Below are 20,639 nucleotides of genomic sequence, written 5' to 3'. Positions count from 1 at the left end.
GGTGGTGCACACTCAGTGAAGAGCATTCTCACACAGAAAGACTTCCTAGAAATCCCCACAAATAGGGCCGGCGCCGCGGCTCACTAGGCTAATCCTCCGCCTAGCGGCGCCGGCACACCGGGTTCTAGTCCTGGTCGGGGCGCCGGATTCTGTCCCGGTTGCCCCTCTTCCAGGCCAGCTCTCTGCTGTGGCCAGGGAATGCAGTGGAGGATGGCCCAGGTGCTTGGGCCCTGCACCCCATGGGAGACCAGGAAAAGCACCTGGCTCCTGGCTCCTGCCATCGGATCAGCGCGGTGCGCCGGCTGCAGCGTGCTGGCCGCGGCGGCCATTGGAGGGTGAACCAACGGCAAAGGAAGACCTTTCTCTCTCTCTCTCACTGTCCACTTTGCCTGTCAAAAAAAAGAAAAAAAAAAGAAAAAGAAAAAAGAAATCCCCACAAATGCTCTGAAGTCCCAGCCCCAGAGAGAGCTGGGTTGGGCCTGGAGGACACCAGCCCCCGACTTCTCTGCAGGCACGGGAGGTGTGGGAATCATTCCATGCAGATCTCTCTACACAGGCTCCTTTGCCGTTTGCTTTGTGAAAGCATTGTGGCCATATAAAAATAAGCGCGACTTTTCCGATAACCCTGTGCTGTTCTATCAGTATGCCGTGATAGTCTGTCAAAGCACGCATCTGCAGCTGCGTTGTGGTGGTTTCCACACGTAACTGGGCAGTGGTGCGAGTGTCCTTCTGCATCTCCATGGCCCTGTCCACCCATGCCGTGGTCCAACCCCATGCTTTTATCAGCAGAATACACAATTCACACTCCTGTGAAGCTCCTGTGTGAATGTTAAGCTGTCCATGTGTAGGCTGATGTCCCAGAACCTGTCTTGGTTTTCTAAAATGGGGGGGGGGGTGATAATCCTTTACCGTGGGGGCCACTGTGAGGAGTGACCAGAGAGGGACCCAGAAAACTGACTGGATCTCCCTGGCTCCAGCAAGCCTGAGTGCTGCATGAGGGCAGAAGGACCCTCTTCTCCCCTCTCTCCCCTCCCCTCCTTCCCCCATCCCTTTCTCTGCCCTTCCCTCCCTTCCCTTCTCTCCCTTTTCCTCTCCTCCCCTACCCTCTCCTCTCCCTCCCTTCCCTCCCCTCTCCATCCCTTCCCTCCCCTCCCCTTCTTTTCCCTTCCCTCCCCTTCCAAGATTTATTTATTTATTTGAAAGTCAGAGATACAGAAAGAGTTTGGGGGCAGGGGGAGAGGGGAGGGAGGGAGGGAGTGAGAGAGAGAGAGAGATATCGATCTTCCATCCATTGGTTCACTCCCCAGATAGCTACAACGGTTGGGGCTGGGTCAGGCCGAAGCCAGAAGCTTCTTCTGGGTCTCTCACATGAGCGCAGGGCTCAGGGACTATTCCACTGCTTTTCCCAAGTCATTAGTAGGAAACTAGATTGGAAGCAGAGCATCTGGGACATGAACCAGCACCCATATGGGATGCTGGTGTCACAGGCGGCACCATTACCTGCCACTTCACAACACCTGCCCCAGGACTTTCTTTCTAAGCCAAATCTTACATACTCACCTGGTAATCCTCACCCAGGATCCTGCGCATACTGGCCTCTGAGGACAGTGGCTGACCACCAGGGAAGCAAGGCCTGAGGTGAGAGCCCCAGGCTGGGAGCGCTCTTTCCCTTGGACCTGCATAAGGTCATGGCTGGGCATTTTACCCGTCCCTTAGCCACCTGGCTCCCCTGGCAGTGAAACATCATTTTCTATTACATGATGTGTCTGACATTTACCAAATGTTTATGTGACAATTTAGCAGGAGCTGGTTGCATTAAACAGCCTTATTAATATTGCAGTAACATGATTAGGGGGCCATCGTGGCCGGCAGACCGTAGGGCTCTGATTTAGGAGCTCCTGGGAGAGGAGGTACGGGGTCTCCATGGACCGAAACACCTTCCACACAGTTCACGCCACAATTAATGAGAGTCAGGGACAGCTCCCAGTGAGGACACAGCCTGGTGAGTGAGGTCGGCATCAAGAGCACTCTGAGAAGTCTGGGTTTGTGTTCCCATCTCGGAGGCACACACTGGGGATTTAGCACCCAGGGCTGTTTAAACTGCCTGAAAACTCCCCTGGGTAGGGGAACAGCGGGACCAGGCTCTTTGCTGCCCTCCGACGGTGCTGGCACAGCAGAGTCTGATGTCTCAGCCTGCTCCCGGGGAGGGGGCCCAGTGCAGTGGTCAGAATGAGTGCCTGGAGCCTGACCTCCCTGCCATGCCAGTGTCAGCAGACCCTGGGCCCTGGCAGTGGTGCCTGTGAAGGGGATTGGCAGCGTCACCCGCTGTGCAGGCTCTCTGTGTGTCTCGTGCGTGTGCATCCTCGGTCCTCGGCACAGCTCCTGAGCTTCCTGTGTTCAGCCGACGGAGGCCTGGCAAGATCCCCTCTGAGCTGGGAGCCCACTGGAGGTAGTTTTGGAGATTCCCCACTCCTGTGTGTGGAGGCTGATGTGAACTCTCTCTGTAATCAACAAGGGCAGTGCAGGGAGGGTGCAGCCCGGGCCCCATGTTCTATGGGGGGTGGAGGAGGCCGTATTCAATTTCACGCCTGGGAGGGAGGAAAGTGGCAGCAGTGACACTAGAGACAGGCCTTGAAGAACCAGGCAGGATTTTGGCCTTCAGCCAGGGGACGCAGCTCTGAGTCTGAAATAGCAACGTGATGGTTCCCACTGCACTCCTTGGACATTCTGGACTAGGGCAGCAGTGTGTGCAGTGACTCGAGGCAGGGGGGTGAGCTGTGCTGATGACAGGGGGCATAGAGCTGCAGGGGTTTGGGCTGTGAGGGAAAAGGGGCAGAAAGCAGGCTGAGCTAGGGTGGGGAGGGCTTTGCATACCACCCAGAGGACCTGCCCCTTGGCTGAGGCACTCAGAGTGAATGGGTTGGGACCATGTCCCTGGTGGAGGAAGGTCACCCAGAGCACATGGAGGGGAGGGGCTCAAGGGCAGGGGCAGGAGGGGTAAGGGCTGTGGGATGGTAGTTTCTGTCCTTCTGCTCCAACAGGACCTCAAGCTGCCATCCCTCATGTGTGAGCACACCCTGGCACTGTGGTCCTGTTCTCACAGAGCCAGGGAAGGCAAAATAGCCCCAGGGGCCCTCCAGGGTTGGGCCACAAGGCAGACTGGGCAGCTAGAGGAGATGGGTGGCCTGCAGTGCAGGTGCCCAGCCCCGCAGAGCAGGAGAGGGAGGGAAGAGGAAGGCAGGAGCTGGGCCAGGGGGCTCCAAGCCAAGAAACTCTGTGAAAATTCAGTGTTTCTCTTATAAAAAAGGGGCCGGCGCCGCGGCTCACTAGGCTAATCCTCCGCCTAGCGGCGCCGGCACACCGGGTTCTAGTCCCGGTCGGGGCGCCGGATTCTGTCCCGGTTGCCCCTCTTCCAGGCCAGCTCTCTGCTGTGGCCACGGAGTGCAGTGGAGGATGGCCCAGGTGCTTGGGCCCTGCACCCCATGGGAGACCAGGAAAAGCACCTGGCTTCTGGCTCCTGCCATCGGATCAGCGCGGTGCGCCGGCTGCAGCGCGCCGGCTGCGGCGGCCATTGGAGGGTGAACCAACGGCAAAGGAAGACCTTTCTCTCTGTCTCTCTCTCTCACTGTCCACTCTGCCTGTCAAAAAAAAAAAAAAAAAAAAAGGATTGGAGGAAAGTTGGGGTACAGATAGGTAGAAAAGAAAGCAGATCCCATGGTGCCCATTCATGAACATCAGCTCGTTCATACCCACTGCCCATGAGCCCCAGATGACCCCTGATGAGATTGTTAAGCCTGGTCGTTACTATTATTCTCATCCAGGTATTTCCTGGTGTGTGGGGGGGTGTTGAGTGGCAGATTGGGCCCAAAAGCTTTGGAGGATGACCCTCAGAGGCCCCCGTGGAGAATTCCCAGGGCCCTTTAACCTCAGGGCCAGCTCCTGAGCAGCCAGGCCCAGAGAGCCGGCCCTGACAGCCTTGTGAAGGATTCTGAGTGGGTGCAGGGCCCAGAGGAACATTCCTGGGGGTCTCCCCGACCCCTGGGGGAAGCATCCCCCGGCCACAGAGCTATAGGTTTGAATTAGCAGCCTAAAGATTCACAGCTGCACTTGGACTAGCTGAGCCCTCAGGGAGCTGTGGGGAGCAGGAGGGTAGGGTAGGGAGGAGATGATGGGAGCTGGAAGCCCCAGCCCAGGCCGGAGCTTGTGTCCTCAGACCCTCACTCCATTTCTGGGATTCTGTGTGCTGGGATTCTGTGTGCTGCCCTGGCCAGCCCTGGCCCTCTCTGAGGCCCCCACCTCATCCTGGCCAGCCCGTCCTCCATCCCTGCCTGTCCCTGCCCTGGCCAGCCTGTCCTCCATCTCTGCCTGTCCCCACCATCTGGAACAGCCCCTGAATCTCTCTGCCCCATCAGCTCCATCTGCACAAAGGTCATCCCGGTCCTGGTATCCATCCTGGCTGCCTCGCGCTTGCATGGCTCAGTCACTGCCTACAGGCCTGTGTCGGGGGAGGGCTGTCACTCGGGGCCTTCTGCTTGGGAGCTCATGCCTGAGAGAATGACCCTTTCCTAGCCAGGGAGAAGGGCAGCCAGGCAGGACGGCTGAGATGATTTCTGGGCTCATCTCACAGTCTTAGGGAGCCTGGCCAGGAGGGGGACAGGCATGGGGAACCGTGCCTGGGACTTGCTCAAGGGCGAGGGTTCGTACCTTCCAGGCCTGTCGTATTGAGGCAGAGGGTTTCCTTCTCAAAGGGCGTGGCTGCAGAGTACAGGACCACTGTGCCTTCTGCTCTGGTGGAAGCCAGTGTATGGAGGGACCCATGGGTGCCTGGGCTGTGGCAGGTGGCAAGGGAGGCTTCCTTCTATGCTGAGGCACCTGCGTGTGGAAGGAGGCAGATTAGGCCACACGGCAAGGGGGCTCCCAGCTCAGGGTACAAGAGCCCCTTGGGAGTCTGCCCAAGCAATATCCTCACCCTTCATTGGTGGGTTTGATGTTCAGGGATGGGCAAAAGCTGGCTAGGCCTGGTTTGAGAACAAGGTGGACAGGGAAAAAGGGAGGGAGGGAGGCAGAAGATCTGGCTGGTGGGGCATGCTCAGGCCTCGGGTGGCCTTGGGCGGCTTCGGGTGGCCTTGGGCGGCCTCGGGTGGCCCTGGCGCCTTCTGCACTCAGCTAATGTGTGTGTGGGGTGAGCATCTGCATTGAGCCAATGAGTGACTTCAGAGTAATGAAATGGGGGTGGGTTAGGGGAGGGGGATGGGGATGATGGAGGTGGGGAGATGGGGGCATGTGGGGGCCATGACTGCCCCCCAACATCAGATGGACCTGGGGTCCTGAGATGAGGCTCCAAGAGGATGTCCTCTTCGTGAGCTTGTGCAGATGGAAGGAGACCCCAGTTAGCTCAAACCAAACATGGGTGGTCTGTCCCCTCATGGAAGTTACCAGAACAGGGCCCACCTGCCATGTCAAGATGGGGCCATGGCAGGGGTCCATTGTCATGGGAGACACCGTCCAGTTGAGACCAATTTTGTTCTCCCCATGGGGTGGACCCAGCAGAGAGAGCAGGTCTTGTGAATGAACTTCGGGGCCTTCCAGTCCCTCATGTCCAGCCTGCTGGCTGGAGCTCCGGAAGCCTGGCCTTCTCCCCCTGGTGGCTGAGCTAAGGCCTCTGGACTCCTGTGGGTGTGCAAGCTGGATGCTGGAGTCAGCTGGGCGGGGCTATCCCTGGCCCTCCAGTACTCCTGCTAGGTTCCTGCTGGCCAGGAGGAGGTGACGTCAGCCCGTTCATCCCCTTGCCCTGTTTGCTTTGGAACCAGAAGTGTGATTTTTGCCAGAATGCATTTGTATGCTTCGCACTAAAGATAAAAAGTTTCTAGACAAAACAATTCTATTTTGATACACAGAATTCCTATCTTGGGTTATCTTATTTAGAGCACTTCTCTGCTTTCACTCATGCAAAACTGTAGACTCCTGAGGACTAGGACACACGTGTCGGTGCAGCGCTGTGTCCTGGCCACCTGCGGCAGTGCCCAACGTGCAGGGACTCCCGGGACAGGCAGTGAGTGGTGATTCCGTGCTGTGACCTCTCGCGATCTCCCTGGCTGATGCCCCCACCTGGTGTTGACGTGCGTCTCCCCTTGCGACTTCTTCTCTCTGCCCATCTCTCTCCTAATAGTTATGGATTATGGAAAAGGAGAACAAAGCCCATTAAGAGGTTCCCCCGCGTTTGATTTGAGGAAGTTCTCATCAGAGCAGCTCCATTTATTGGCCGTTAGTGTACAGCCTTATTCCCCTCTCACAAAACGAATATTGCCTTGTCTCCTTGAGAAAAATTGATTTCAACCAGGAAGGAGAATAGCCGGCTCCCTCCTCCTCCTTTTGCTCTTCTTCTTCTTTTTTTTTTTTTCTTTTCCTCCCACAGAGACGGAATTTATCTCTGAGGTGGGTGGGGGGAAAACAGGAATAATTGGACCCGAAGCTAATTCTCAGAGATTCATTGTCTTGAAAGCTCCCGGCAGAGTGTGGGAAGCTTGCCTGGAGTTGCATGCTAATGATAAGTGACAACTCCAGCAGACCATGGCATTGAGATATTTAGGCCTTCCTGCTAGGAGATGACACATTCATTTTCTCTCAGATTGACACTGGATTATTAATAAAATATCGGTGTTGGGATATGATAGGTGAGGGGCCACGGAAGCCCCAGGCTCCACTTAGGAGGCGTGGACTTGGGCCGGATGAGACCGCAGTGGGGTTGAATGAGAGCCCGGTGCTGGGAGCCTGTGAGTGAGGCTCCAGTGCTTGCCTGGGTTGGGCCTGGGGCTCCTGCAGCCAGGCCGCTGGGCAGTGGGGATGGGCATTGTGCCTTTTCCTGGAGGAGGGATCCCAAAGCAGGAGGACACCCTTTGCTCTCTCACCTTAACCCACCCTTTGCCTGGGCCTGCTTCTTGGCCACAGGCTTTCAACATAAGAGATGTTTCCTGTTAGTGTTTACAAAAGCCACTGAGGCTCTCACCTACTTCACCTTCTCCATGGGCATTTATGGAGTGCTTGCTGTTTACAAGTCATGGTGGGGGGAGGGAGCAGAGCAAGCCAGTGTCTTGAGCCAGACGTGCCAGGTGTAACTGGCCACCATACTTCCCTGCTCCCCAGTCCCCTTTCCCCCGAGATTGAAGAGCAGAATTCCCAGCGGACCCCTGGGGAGGCCGTTCCCGCTCTCCAGGACCTGGCAGGCTGCGCTTGCCAAGGGGACGATGACAGAGTCCTTTTCTGCTGTCTCGCATCTTTTGTTCCACGAGAGCTCTGGCTTTTCCTCCCTTGCCATCCACACATCTGTAGGGCCAGGCTCACTGGTGTCTCATGTGGTATTTAGCATCAAAATCAGGAGCTCATGTGACTGGGGCCTTGGCCTGTGCCCTGCCCTCCAGCCACATACTCTGGGCCTGTTGCTGCTCCACCACAGCCCTGTCCTTGCCTTGGCCTTGGCTTCTGCCCAGATGCTGCCTCGCTGGAGAGGCCCCCCACCCAGGTGGCCCTGCCTTGGCCCCCTCACCACCCCTTCATTGGTGAACCTGCTGGTGGTTCTCCCCCAGCCCCTTCCCCTACCTCAAGGCCCCAAGCTGCACAGAGTTGGGGCAACAGCGCTCAGAGCACCCTATGTGATGGCCTGGCCCATAATAGCTGCTCAGTAAATATTAACGGAATAAATCACTGAATGCCATAACAGAATCTCCAGCCGAGCCCCAGGGAGTGCTTGGGAGGGAGTCGTTAATGAGTCCCCGCAGACGGGCTCTGGAGTGATTCCTGGTCATTACCGTCTCTCCATACGGGTTGCCTTTTCTTTCCTGTGACCTCCAGCGACAATTTATATGAACAAAACTGTGGCTGACAGCCTGCATTTAATGATCCTTGGAAAGTACAAACTGACTCCTGCCTCTGCGTCTGGCGGTCCTCCCACTGCCCCTTGTCCTGCTGTCACCTCCTCACAGGGACGCCTAGGTCCTGGAGGTGGGGATCTGGGGGCACCTGGCCTGGGGGGGGTGTCATCCGCCTGTGTGGCTGTCCCGGAGTGGCCTTCCTCCCAGGTGACAGAGAAGACTCAAGGCTGCTGACTGCACAAAGCACCCGCCTCCACCATGGATTTGGATGCACAGCGTGGAGGAGTCCTTGGAGGAGGCACTTGGGAGCACCTGCTTCTTGGGACCTGCTTGTCTCAGATGGGAGAGCGGGCACAGGCGCGGCCGCCTGATGGCTTCCAGAGGCTTTGAGGGCCGGGCGTCTCTCTGGTCGTTTGTTCTCTGATAAGAAAGCCTCGTTTACGATTTTCAATTTGCCCTTATTTTAATGAAAAGGAGCTGGGGTTGGACCGCCCAAGAAGGAGCTAATCAAATAACGCAAATTGGTGTTACCTTCTCTGCGTCCTGATTATGTCTATGGCTCCATCTGGAATTTATTATGGAAAGCAATTGGTTTTCATATCTGGCAGATTGCAGCCTGGACTGGGCCCGGCAGCCCTTTCTTTCCCATCATTCTGTGAATAGCTTGGAGGGCCCCAGGTGGGGGTGGGGGAGAGGACCCTGAGTTGGCCAGAGCTGCTTGCCTGCCCCTCGTCCAGCCCCAGATCCTGAAGACCCTGTAAACACACCCGAGACAGGCAGCAGTCTGATAAGCCGGCCCCTTCCCATGAGACTTGGGCTGTCGCACAGGCTTCTTGGGGCTCCGTCTGGCGCTCTGTCAACCTCGCTGGGCGCCAGCAGTCCGATTCAGCCCCGCTGGGCCTGTGTGGGAGGGAGATAACAAAGGAGACACTCCTCCACCACACTGCTTCAGGAAGAACTCCAGGCCACGTTTAAATCAGGCTTACCCTGTCCTTCCTCCACAGGGACAATTCTCAAGAGCCCTGAGAGTGCCGGGTTTTGCTACACAGGAAGGGATGTGACAGGCGTCTGTAGCGAGACACAAGGCAGGGTGTGGTGTGCAGTTTCCGGGTTCTGCCCTTGCCAGCTGTGTGGCCTTGGGACAGGGACCCCCCCCCCCCCCCGAGCTCTGAGTAAAGCGAGTGGCCGTGGTGCTGCACGAGACATGCATAGAAGGCTCTCCCCACATCTGGCATGGGGCAAATGCCTCCCCAGTGTCAGCTCTTCTCGCACAGCAGGTGTCATGGTATCATGGACATTCTGGTCCAGGCTATATGCCTCTGATGGTGCATTTAAATCGGGCCATTCTGCATTGGAAAGATCAGAAAGAAAGGTGTGGGGACATAAAATATGTCCACTGCAATTAAGGGTGGCATTTCCCATTTTCTAACTGCCCACTGGAACGGAGATTTAGCACTGGCCTCAGAACAGCATCCTCTGCTCCAGCACGCCTCGGGCCCTGGCTCGTCACAGGGGCCTGTTTTATGCTTGGGGTCAGAGCCTGGAGGCAGTCAGAACTGCACAGACTGCACTTGGCCTCCAGCCTTGCAGTCACAAGGATAGGACAAAGGAGTGGACAGAAAGGGAGGAGCTGCCGCAGGACAATGCTCTGGAGATGTTCGCCGCTGAGCAGCTGTCCGCTAGGCACGTGGATGCTGCTGTTCTGGCAGGGAGGCCACAGGGACAGATCTGGTGAATGCGGTGAAGCAGGGACTGGGCAGCCTGAACAGAGCCGGTTGCACAAAACCCGCTCCCTCCAGGCCAGACTGACAGGATGGGCCAGCAGAAGGGCTCCCCACAGGTCACTGGGTCTCAGCTATCTGCAGAGATGAAACTGGTGTTGCGGAGGTTCTAGAAAGATCAGTGACCGAGGAAGTGGGGTTCCAGGAGGAGGGGTATGAACCAGACTTGTTTTAGGTACACTTTTCATTTTTGCTAGATGAACTTTGTCTCAGATTCAACCCTGAGTTGCGCCATAGATTTCTGTCTAGCATCCATACCCAGAAGCTCTCAAGAAGCACCGTGCCTCTGACCTTCGGTAACTTGCCTTCCTCTTTCCTCTGAAGCCCTGGAGGAGTCTGTGGGCCTCTAATCTCTGGGAATGGCCTCTCTTGTGGGTGAGCTCTCCAGATGTACCCCCTGGGTCACCATTTCCTTCCATCACTGCCCAGACTCAGAGAAGGGGAACAAGTCGGTGATGGTTATTAGACATGAAGAGCATGCGCTGTGTGCCAGGCAGCATGCTAGGCACCTTGCGGCCATGTGTAATTCGTCACACAGTTCATACAGAGCTGAGCCAGGACTTCAGATGTCAGCTCCGTCTCACTCTAAATCCCATGACTGTCTTCTTATCAAAAACTTTCTATCATGGGAAAGTCCAAACATCCACACATGTAGACAGGCTCATGTAACAAACTCTGTGATCATCCACCTTCAACGGTGGCCAGCACTTGGGCTGGATCCAAAGCCAGGAGCCAGGATCTTCTTATAGATCTCCCACATGGGGGCAAGGGCCCAAGCACTTGGACCATCTTCTGCTGCTTTTCCAGACCATAAGCAGAGAGCTGGATTGGAAGAGGAGCATCCGAGATATGAACTGGTGCCCACATGGGGTGCCAATGCTGTATGCGGAGGCTTAGCCCATTAAACCACAGTGCCTTTCCTGTTAATTGTATTTTTATACAGTAGAAATGAACATTCCAAAATTAAATTAAGAAAAAATTCTATTCATGATAACATAAAAAAACTATTTTAAAAAAGCCCTTGGGATAAATTTAATTTACAAATTATAAAACCTGTACATTGAAAACTGTGAAGTCTCACTGAGATAAAGATTGACCCGGATGGAGAGACCGTCTGTGTTCTGTTATTGAAGGACTGAAGGCTCAGTGTTGGTAAGGTGGAAATTTTCTCCAAACTGATTTTTAGATTGTTAAGGTGGAAATTTTCTGCAAATCGATTTCTAGGTTCCTTGTAACTCCTATGAAAATACCAGTTGGCTTTGCACCCCCACCCCCAAGAAACTGTCAAGCTGATCTTAAAATGTTTATGGAAATACAGTTTTAAAAAAGAGAAACAAGGTTGGAAGAAGTGTACTCTCTGATTTCAAAGCTCACTGTCAAGATCCAACAATCAAGACAGTGTAAGCACAACAGAATAGAATATGAAGTCCAGAAATAAAGCTACGTGTCTGTGATCAATTTGTTTTTTTTTTTTAAAGATTTATTTACTTGAAAGGCAAAATGATGGGGAAGGAAGGGGAGAGGAGAGAGAGAGAGAAAATGAACCTTCCATCTGCTGGCTTACACCCCAAATGCTCACAACAATAAGATCTGAACCAGGCCAAAGCTAGGAGCCAGGAACTCCATCCAGGTCTCCCACTTGTATGTCAGGGACCCAAGAACTTGGACCATCATCCATCGCCTTCCCAGGTGTATCAGCAGGAAATTGGATTGCAAGTGGAGAAACTGGGACTCAAACTGGCACTCTGATATGGGATGTAGGTGTCCCAAATGACAACTTAGCTCACTGTGCCATAATACCCAGAAAAGCAATTCAGTAGGGCAGGCAGAACTGTGTATGTGGGTGGGGATATGGAAACCTGGTTAAGCTTTTTCTGTCTTTAAGCAAATACTGCTGGGACGATTGGATATCCAGATGCCAAAAATCAATTTAGACCCTCAACTCACACAAAAATTAGCCCCAAAGTATATAATAGATGTAAATGTAAGTTAAAAATGTAAAACTCTGTAAAGAAAATGTAAAAGAAGGTTTTTGTGGCCCTAGGTTAGGCAAAAACAGTCTTACACATGATCCCGACATTACTCATAGAGCATTTCAGGCATGGAAAGCCAAGACACTGTGGCAAAAAATGGCCTACGTGAAAGATCTCTGTGAGTGAGAGCCCAGTGGGAAGAAGGAGCCATCAAAGAAGGAGGTACCTTTCTCTGAAGGGAGGAGAGAACTTCCGTTTGATTATGACCTTGTCTAAACACTGATGGAGTCTGTGGACTCAAAAGGCTTCCATAGCCTTGGCAGCTCATGACAAGAGCCTCGGGTGATCACTAACATCATAAATAAGTGTCAGTTATTAAATCAACAACAGGGATCACTGTGCACTTGCTCCCAATGTAGGCCCTCTGTCCATAATGAGTTGTACTATGAGAATTAACAGTTAAACTTGTCTTCAAACAGTACTTTATACTTTGTATGTCTGTATGGGTGCAAACTGTTGAGATCTTTACTTAGTATAGAGTTGATCTTCTGTATATAAAGATAATCAAAAATGAATCTTGGCCGGCGCCGCCGCTCACTTGGCTAATGCTCTGCCTAGCGGCGCCGGCACACCGGGTTCTAGTCCTAGTTGGGGCACCGGATTCTGTCCCGGTTGCTCCTCTTCCTGTCCAGCTCTCTGCTGTGGCCCAGGAGTGCAGTGGAGGATGGCCCAAGTGCTTGGGCCCTGCACCTGCATGGGAGTCCAGGAGAAGCACCTGGCTCCTGGTTTTGGATCAGCGTGGTGTGCCAGCTGCGGCAGCCATTGGGGGGTGAACTAATGGTAAAGGAAGACTTTTCTCTCTGTCTCTCTCTCTCACTGTCCACTCTGCCTGTCAAAAAGAAAAAAAAAGAAAAAAAATAAAAAGAAAAAAAATGAATCTTAATCAAGAATGGGATGGGAGAGGGAGTAGGAAATGGGACAGGAGTGGGAGTGGGAGGGTGTATATGGGGGGAAGAACCTTTATATTCCAAAAGCTGTACCTATGAAATTTATATTTATTAAATAAAAGCTTTCTAAAAAGCATTACTCATAAATTAAAAATTACAAATTTAATTACTAAAATGAAAAGAAGATAAGGGCCAACATTGTGGTATAGCCACTGCGTGCAACGCCAGCATCCCCTTTTGGAGAGGTGTTTGAGACCTGGCTGCTCCACTTCTGATCCAGCTCCCTGCTAATGCACCTGGGAAAGCCGTAGAAGATGGTTCAACTGTTTGTGTCCCAGCCACCCATGTGGGAGACCTGGATGGAGTTCCAGGCTCCTGGTCCTGTCGTGGCCATTTGAGGAATGAACTAGTAGATGGAATATTCATTCTCATTCTCCCCCAAATCAATATTTAAATTTTTTTAAAGATTTATTTATTTATTTGAAAGTCGGAGTTACACAGAGAGAGAAGGAGAGGCAGAGAGAGAGAGAGGTCTTCCATTCCCTGGTCTACTCCCCAGATGGCCGCAATGGCTGGAGCTGTGCGGATCTGAAGCCAGAGTCAGGAGCTTCCTCTGGGTCTCCCAATGGGTGCAGGGGCCCAAAGACTTGGGCCAACTTCCACTGCTTTCCCAGGCCGTGGCAGAGAGCTGGATAGGAAGTGGAGCAGCATCCCATATGGGATGCTGGTGCTTCAGGCCAGGGCATTAACCTGCTGTGCCACAGCGCTGGCCCCAGAATTAAAAAAAAAAAAGACAAGCATGGTGGAAGTAAAGTAGTTGCGAATGTTGCATCCAGAAAAGAACTTGTAACCAGATTATTTGTAAAAAAAAACCCAAACAACCAAAAAATGAGAGGATAAACAACCCCAATCTAAAGTGGGCAGAACATTTAAATCACCACTGCACTAAAAAATGGTGTGGAAAGTTAATGAGTACAGGAGAAGATGCTCATTACCATAATCCTGTGTACACACAGTAGGACCAGGCTGAGTGTGGGGAGGACGTGCACTTCTTGTGAGGGCATGGAGGGGTGTGCCATGTTGGAACAGAATCTACCAGCTTTGTTTCTATGTGCTCAGTGTGCCCATCACATATCATTGCTGGGCTTTGAATCATGGTTAGGAATGTTTGCTCCATTTTCAAGTTACAAAAAAATCACCTGTATTTTCTGGAATATGCGCAATGTCATTTCTTATATTAGCATGTCTGGCCCCTCTGGGACACGTGCTACTGTGCAGTAGAAGGGATGGACCTGGTTTCCTCTTTTGCCCGGTGCTGATCCAGTTTCTCCCCATAACCCCTCCCCCATCAATTTGAGATAGCTTCTTTATTCTATCTGTTACATTTGTACATGTGATGGGGAATATTTCTGGATTTTCTTCTGTTCTATTGGTCTGGTTACTCATGTGTCAATTTCATCCTTTTAATATACAGAGGTTTTGGGACCAATGCTGTGGGTTTAATATATAGTGTTTTGGGGCCAGTGGGTTAGGCTGCTGCCTGCAGTGCCAGCATCCCACATGGGCAGCTGTTTGAGCCCTGGCTGTCCCCACTTCTGATCCAGCTCCCTGCTAATGGCCTGGAAAGACAGTGGAAGATGCCCCTGCTACTCATGTGGGGGACTTAGAAGAAGCTACTGGCTTCAGCCTGGCTCAGTCTGTCATTGTGGCCATTTTGGGAGAGAACCAGCAGATAGAAAAATCTCTCTGTGTCTCTCCTTCTCTCTGTAACTCTTGTTTCAGGTGAATGGGTAAATATTAAAAAAAGATGGAGGTTTTAGCCGGCGCTGCGGCTCACTAGGCTAATCCTCCACCTTGCAGCGCCGGCACACCAGGTTCTAGTCCCGGTCGGGGCGCCGGATTCTGTCCCGGTTGCCCCTCTTCCAGGCCAGCTCTCTGCTGTGGCCAGGGAGTGCAGTGGAGGATGGCCCAAGTACTTGGCCCTGCACCCCATGGGAGACCAGGATAGGTACCTGACTCCTGCCATCGGATCAGCGCGGTGCGCCGGTTGCAGCGCGTTGGCCGCGGCAGCCACTGGAGGGTGAACCAACGGCAAAGGAAGACCTTTCTCTCTGTCTCTCTCTCTCACTGTCCACTCTGCCTGTCAAAAAAAAAAAAAAAAAAAAAAAGATAGAGGTTTTATTGTGTTAATAGCTGATCGGGCTAGGCCTTGCACTTTGGTCTCCTGGGTGGGGTTTATCTGGCTATGTACGGTGGTTCTTCCTTTCAGGTAAACATAATAAAATTTTGTAGGTCCAGGAAATAATCCTGATGGAATCCTCATTGTCACTGCATCACATTTATAAATTAAGTAGGAGAAGATTGACATTTTTATGTTAATTTTTCTTTACCAAGATGTGTTTTTGCATTCATCAGTAACTTAGTTTCTTATCCTTTACAAGATAGTTATAGCTTTTCTCTTTAGGTTTTGGGAATTTCCTGTTAAATTTATGCCTGGGTATTTAATTTTCTTTTTGTCTGTGGTGCATTGAGTCTTCCAGTTTTCTTTGTATCTGCCTGACCATCCTCCATTCATCCATCGTAAGTTTATCTATATCTTGATTTTATAGCTGCTTCTTTACTGTTATAATTTCTGCTAAACTCCCATTGAGCCCTGATCTTTCTGCTGTGTTGCCCTGAGCCTTGTGGCTTGGCTAGCTGTTGGTGTCTTGGATAAAAGGGTTACCCGGCCAGCAGCCTCCCCAGTTAGATTGAAGCTCCCTGTGGTCCACATTTTCCCCTTGATATTCCTCTGTGGGACTGCAGCAGTTTCTCTTGGGGTTCCCGAGGCTCTCTTGGGCTATCAACCTCGCTTCTGCTTCTCCCAGGGGAGACCCTAAGATGAGAATTTGAGTACAAGCCTCTTATCTGAGAGGTAGCCCCAGGAACCAACAGCCAGGGAATGTGGATGCAAGAAAACAGAGCAGGATTGCAAATACAGGGCCTTGTCCACTCTGGGGAGTCAGGTAACACACCGAGGCGGGTGCCGAGAGGCTGGGAGCATGCCCAGAGTTAGTCCACAGCAGGGTGGGCACGCCTGGACTTCATCCGCCAACTCCCTCTCCATTGCATGGAGTAGGAGAGCAGAACTAGACCTGTTGTCTGCACTAAACCAGCAGTGTTGGGGGTGACTCCACAAGGCACTCTGTGCACAGCCAGTGTGCCCCAGCAGCGCTTGGCACATGGCACACGGGCAGTGCCAGCAGCTGGGGCACTTTTAAGCTTGGGTCTTCGTGCCTCCTCCAGGCAGTTCCTGCTCTCCCCTTCAGCAGCTCCCTTCCCAGTTCCCTGTGCTTCTCAGGAGGGTGCTGCCATTATTCTGTCTTAACACATGGGAAGCCCTCCACCAGCTGCTGGGCCCACAGAGCAGCTCCCCAGGTCCCTCTGTCCTTCCTTGGAGCCTTGCCCACCGGGTCCAGCTTAGCTTTGGGGGCCCTTCCTCAGCCTGTTTTTCGCTTTGCCGCTGTTGAGACTCGGGGCTGTGCTGAACACTTCTGGTGGTGCGGAGCAGAGGCGAGTCGTAGCAGAATCGGATGGGTGGGTGAAACACTACGAGGTTGTTCTTTCTTGCTGGTTACAATGACGATTCCATTTATTGAGACCACTTAAGTTGAACACCCCAGTTCCCCATGGGATTGTGTCCTGCTTAAAGTGTCAGGTGACAGGGCCATTCTTGGGGTACCGATGGGTGGCCATGCAGGGGAAGATGGGTTTCTGTGGGGGATGTCTCTGCCAGGCTGACATCACTCCGGGGGTCCCCTCTCTCTGGGTTGTCTCCCCCACCCTTTGGGGCAGTTAGCCTGGAGGACTGCCCATGTTTAGGGAAGGCAAGGGATGGAGTCCGGCCCCATTCTGTAGCCCACGAGAGGCTGGGTTGGATGAACGGTGGATCTTCTGGGTGGTGCTCCTGTGACACCCTCACTGGAGAGGACAAGGTGGACACAGAGCCTGCTGGTTTGGCCGTTTCCTGAGGCAGTGGCCTTCGTCATGGAGGTTGGACTGGAGGCCTTCTGAGGGGTCTTTTAGGGGTGGGCAGGTTCTGGTTCACTCTGAAGCTTAAGGATGAGAACCTGGAGCAGGGTTGATGAGGCAACTGGCCACAGAACTGGCCGTGTCCTCAGGCCTGCCTGCCGTTTGGAGGCAGGAGCCAACTGTTCTGTGCAGCCTGGTGAGTGCCAGACTGAAGGTGTCTGGTGACAGCACCGTGACAGCATGTGGAGCCGTTTCCCGATTGTTTTAGTCAGTGCAGACTCAGGGAGGAAACAACACTGACACAAACCAATTGCACCCTGCTCGGAAAACAATGAAGTGCGGGAGTCGCTGTTGAAAGTCTATAATTTCCAGGGGGATTGCTGTTTAGTCATCGAGTTGCAGCCGAGTGACATCGTCGGGCTGGGTGGGAACAATTAGCTGCAGTCACCCTCGCGGGGTGTTTTTTTTTTTTTTTTTCCCTCTAGACAATGCAGTATTAAGCCATCAATGGCCAGTGTCCCCAGCTGATGGTGAAATGGCCTATTGTTCAAAGGATAAAGGAAGAGAGGGAGACTGGAGGCTCGGTGCTGCTGGGATGAGAGCTGGCGTGTCTTTCTACACCTCTGCTGCAGCGCAGAGCCCAGGAGTCACCGTGCCTGGGAAGCAACCCCTTGGTTTGCCTGATTTGTGCTGAGGGTTCTCTCACCTTGCCTGCGAGAGAGGTGAATGATAGCCAGCCTTGTGCACGAAGAGCTACTGGCTTTCCTTGCTTTGTGCTCAGGTGGAGGGTGGCCCAGAGAGGCTACAGCTGTGTGCCGTTAGCTTCCAGGGGTCTCCTGTGAAGGCAGGATCTGCTGGGCCTGTGCAGCTTTACCCTGAACTCATCCTCAGCCGCTAGAGAGCCTTGGTTCTTTGTCTCCAAGGAGTTTCCAAACCCAGATAAGTGACCACTGAAACTACAGATACACAGATCATCATCCTCTGTTCCCTGTAGCTGCTGCAGGCTCCCTTTCTGAAAAACTCAAGGTTCCTGTGGTTTGTGCGTTTTAAGTGGTGGAAGGATGGCCACCCTACCCTTAGCTTTTCACAAGCAGGTAGCAATTTTCCTAAGACGCTTTGCCCAAGGATGGAATGGATGGGTTTTCTCTGCCTTGTCTGAGACTTCTGGCAGCCGAAGCCAAAATGGGAAGGAATCAGGTGCTTAGCTTGTCGGGGAAGAAGGGCTATGGATGCTCTTTCCTATCTAGCCGTGATCTAAACACAGGCAATGAATCAAGAGCATTTGGCTCTGGCGACTAGCTCCTCTATTGGTCTGTTCTTAACATAGTCATCCACCGTCTGCGTTCAACTTATTTATTTCCTGATGCTGGGTGATGGATTAAAAAACGTGCAGGAAATCCTTCTGTGGAAGATAAGATATTGCCGGCTGCCACGACGTCGACCCCTTGGCTCTGTTTGCTTTCGCTCTCTCGGTTTTGCCTACTTTTCACAGGCCCAGGCCTCCACATCGTATATCCTGATTCGTTTGCAGATACTACTAAGGGGATGTTTTCTAAGCCTATCATTGACACATTTAATTCATTAGGTACCAAATCCACAAGCAAACTTTGGCTGGCCATAAAACATGGATAATCCAGGGAGCGGCGATAAAAGGTGAAAAATTACGTACCAGCAAACGTGGAATGCTGCTTTTCAGAAGAGACTGGCACCAGTCCTACGGTACCTTCCTGCATAATATTTCCTGCTGCTCGATTCTCTTGGTAACTCAACCATTTGTCATTTGCAGACCCCAGAATGGCTCGATGATACTCTACAACAGGAAGAAGGTGAAGTACAGGAAAGATGGGTATTGCTGGAAGAAGAGGAAAGACGGGAAGACGACCCGAGAGGACCACATGAAGCTCAAGGTCCAGGGAGTGGAGGTAAACCGCCGGGGAGCTTCTCCTGTCGCGCAAAGCCATTCGCAGCCCGCAGTGGACAATGGCATCGCGGGGGAGCCTTCCGACACCCTCAGAACATCTCCTGCCAGGGCCCTGGCTTTGCTGCTGTCTTGTTTCGCTGCCTTGTCTCCTTGTAGTGTTCGTTCAGGGTCCCAGTGGAGCTGGATGTCACTAAAGCCCTCTTGTTCTCAGGGAGTCACTGCTGGATGGATGGGGACTTGCCGGGTTGCTGGGGGATCACTTTTTACATTTATCACAGCAGAGCCTGCAGATGTGCAGAGAGTTTGCAGGCACTGGGTTGGGGGGGGGGGCGGCGCCAGGCAGCTTCCTGTCCAGATGGCCCTGCTGGCCTCTGGTGGGCCCTCTGCTCCTTCTAGCCAGGCTCATACCCTCTGCGACAAACCCCTCCCTCGCCTCTGGTATCCAAATTCTTTGGAGGTTAAAGACAATTGTGGGGGTTGGGGTGGGGGTGGAGGTCACAAGGTGTGTGTGGTTCTTGCAGAGCTGGGGCTGCAGAAACATCTTGGGGTCTTGTGCAAACTTGGGATTTGGGCCCTCAAGAGAAGATGGGGTTCAGGCTGGGTTCCTGGCAGTCATGCTGACCCCCAGGGCCCTCAGCAGAAAACATCTCCCACTCCTCGTGTTGGAAGGTCTAAGCCAATGCCTATAGTGGTAGAGGGAGCAAACACAAACAGTGGTGGATTCTCAGCCTGGGAGTTGGAGTGCGCCTGCTTCTCTGTCTCTCACTGAACCCGCAGAGCACAGCTCGTGCCGCCGCAGGCCAGAAGCTGGGAGGCTGACTTGTGGCTCCTGGCATTTCACGCTTGCTGGAGGGAGGTGTCCTCTGTCATGGTGTGCTGAGTCCTCCAGCTGGGACCGTACCCCACTTCTGTTCTAGGGGTCACCCTTTCGTGCTGACGTTCTGTGACTTTGTCATTACGACTTCTTCTGTACTGATCATGTGCTTTGATGACTGTTAAAAATAGCATCAAATGGCTTCTATTCTATTACCCCACAGAGAGAAATAACGTTTGCTTTATGAGGTTTTTTTTTTTTAACACCTAATAACAGTGCTTTATGATGATGAACAAAGAAAGCCCCGATCCGAGAAATTCCTGTTCCCCACACTCTCCCGTGCTTGGCGTTTGCACAGCATGGTCTAATTGACTGCATGGAACATTAAAACGCAGATCACGCAAACAGGCTGCTCAGGACTCAGCCCTGGGACCACAGCCCACGACTGTTCAAATACATCAGCTGCTGTCCACGGGAGGCAGGGCTCTGCTCTGTTGGGGATGACCCTCATTGCCTGTGACGGAGAAATAGGCAGAAAGAGAGGGACAGTGGGGATAGGGCCTCAGAGGGACCAATAGGCCTGCAGGGATTCCCATGCCCGCTCCCGGTGTATCTCATCTGCAGTGTGGCTTCCATCAGGAGCTTGTGGTTTTCAGTAACAGCAGGATAGAATTTGTCCCCAGCAGCAGCTGAGAAGCCCAGGTAGTGTTTTTTCCCTGGTGTTATAAATTAGAATTGTCACTGGATGGAATCAGGATGTGTTGTTATTTTTAGAGCCTGTTCATGTGTGGTCTTATTTGTGGCTCTCCCACTCACTGTCCACAGCCTGGCCCCTTGGCTCTCAGGGTTGGGACACCTGCCCTGTGGGAAAATGCAGGGCTTCTGGGACTTTGTGGGCATGAGTGGCCGCAGAGGGGGTGGACATGGATAATACCGAATAATGTTCCCCATTTTAGGGGTGTCCCAGTTTTACAGCACCATGGACAGTGCTTCTGTAACCAGTCTTGGGCACATTTTCCTGGGCCTGTGTGCACCCAGATTGGCGTTGGCTGTCTCTCTAGGTGCTGCCACACTGCTGCTTGGTAGCTGTGCCAATTATGTGCCCACCCACATTGGAAGTCACCATTGCCCCTCACTGCTCTTTGCAATGACACCTGAATTTTTCTTGATTATTTTTGGGAATGAGTGCTTTCTTATGTTAATGGGAGCCTTTAGCTGGTCCCTGAAGAAGGGTGCTTCAGCTCTCAGGATCGTGTCTCTTGTGTGGGCACCAACGTGGACCTGGGCTGGGGCCCCACTGGCTGTGTTCTCAGAGAGCGGGTAG

General features: G+C 52.8%; 1 protein-coding gene across 18 annotated transcripts in view; it reads left to right on the top strand.

Annotated features, from left to right (window-relative positions):
* Positions 1-20,639, top strand: part of CAMTA1 (calmodulin binding transcription activator 1) — an 843,852-nt gene that overhangs the window by 425,393 nt on the left and 397,820 nt on the right. For all 18 annotated transcript variants that reach the window (XM_070079358.2, XM_070079345.2, XM_070079359.2 and 15 more), the window contains exon 5: positions 18,367-18,502. In XM_070079358.2, the coding sequence (XP_069935459.2) occupies positions 18,367-18,502 (136 nt within the window). The remainder of the gene's footprint in view (positions 1-18,366; positions 18,503-20,639) is intronic.

This window comes from Oryctolagus cuniculus, chromosome 7 (assembly GCF_051225735.1).
Source record: "Oryctolagus cuniculus isolate XC-2025 breed Fujian yellow rabbit chromosome 7, ASM5122573v1, whole genome shotgun sequence".
In the NCBI taxonomy this organism is placed as follows: domain Eukaryota; kingdom Metazoa; phylum Chordata; class Mammalia; order Lagomorpha; family Leporidae; genus Oryctolagus; species Oryctolagus cuniculus.
Note: the sequence above shows the minus strand (reverse complement) of the source record. Positions and strands in the feature narration are given on the sequence as shown.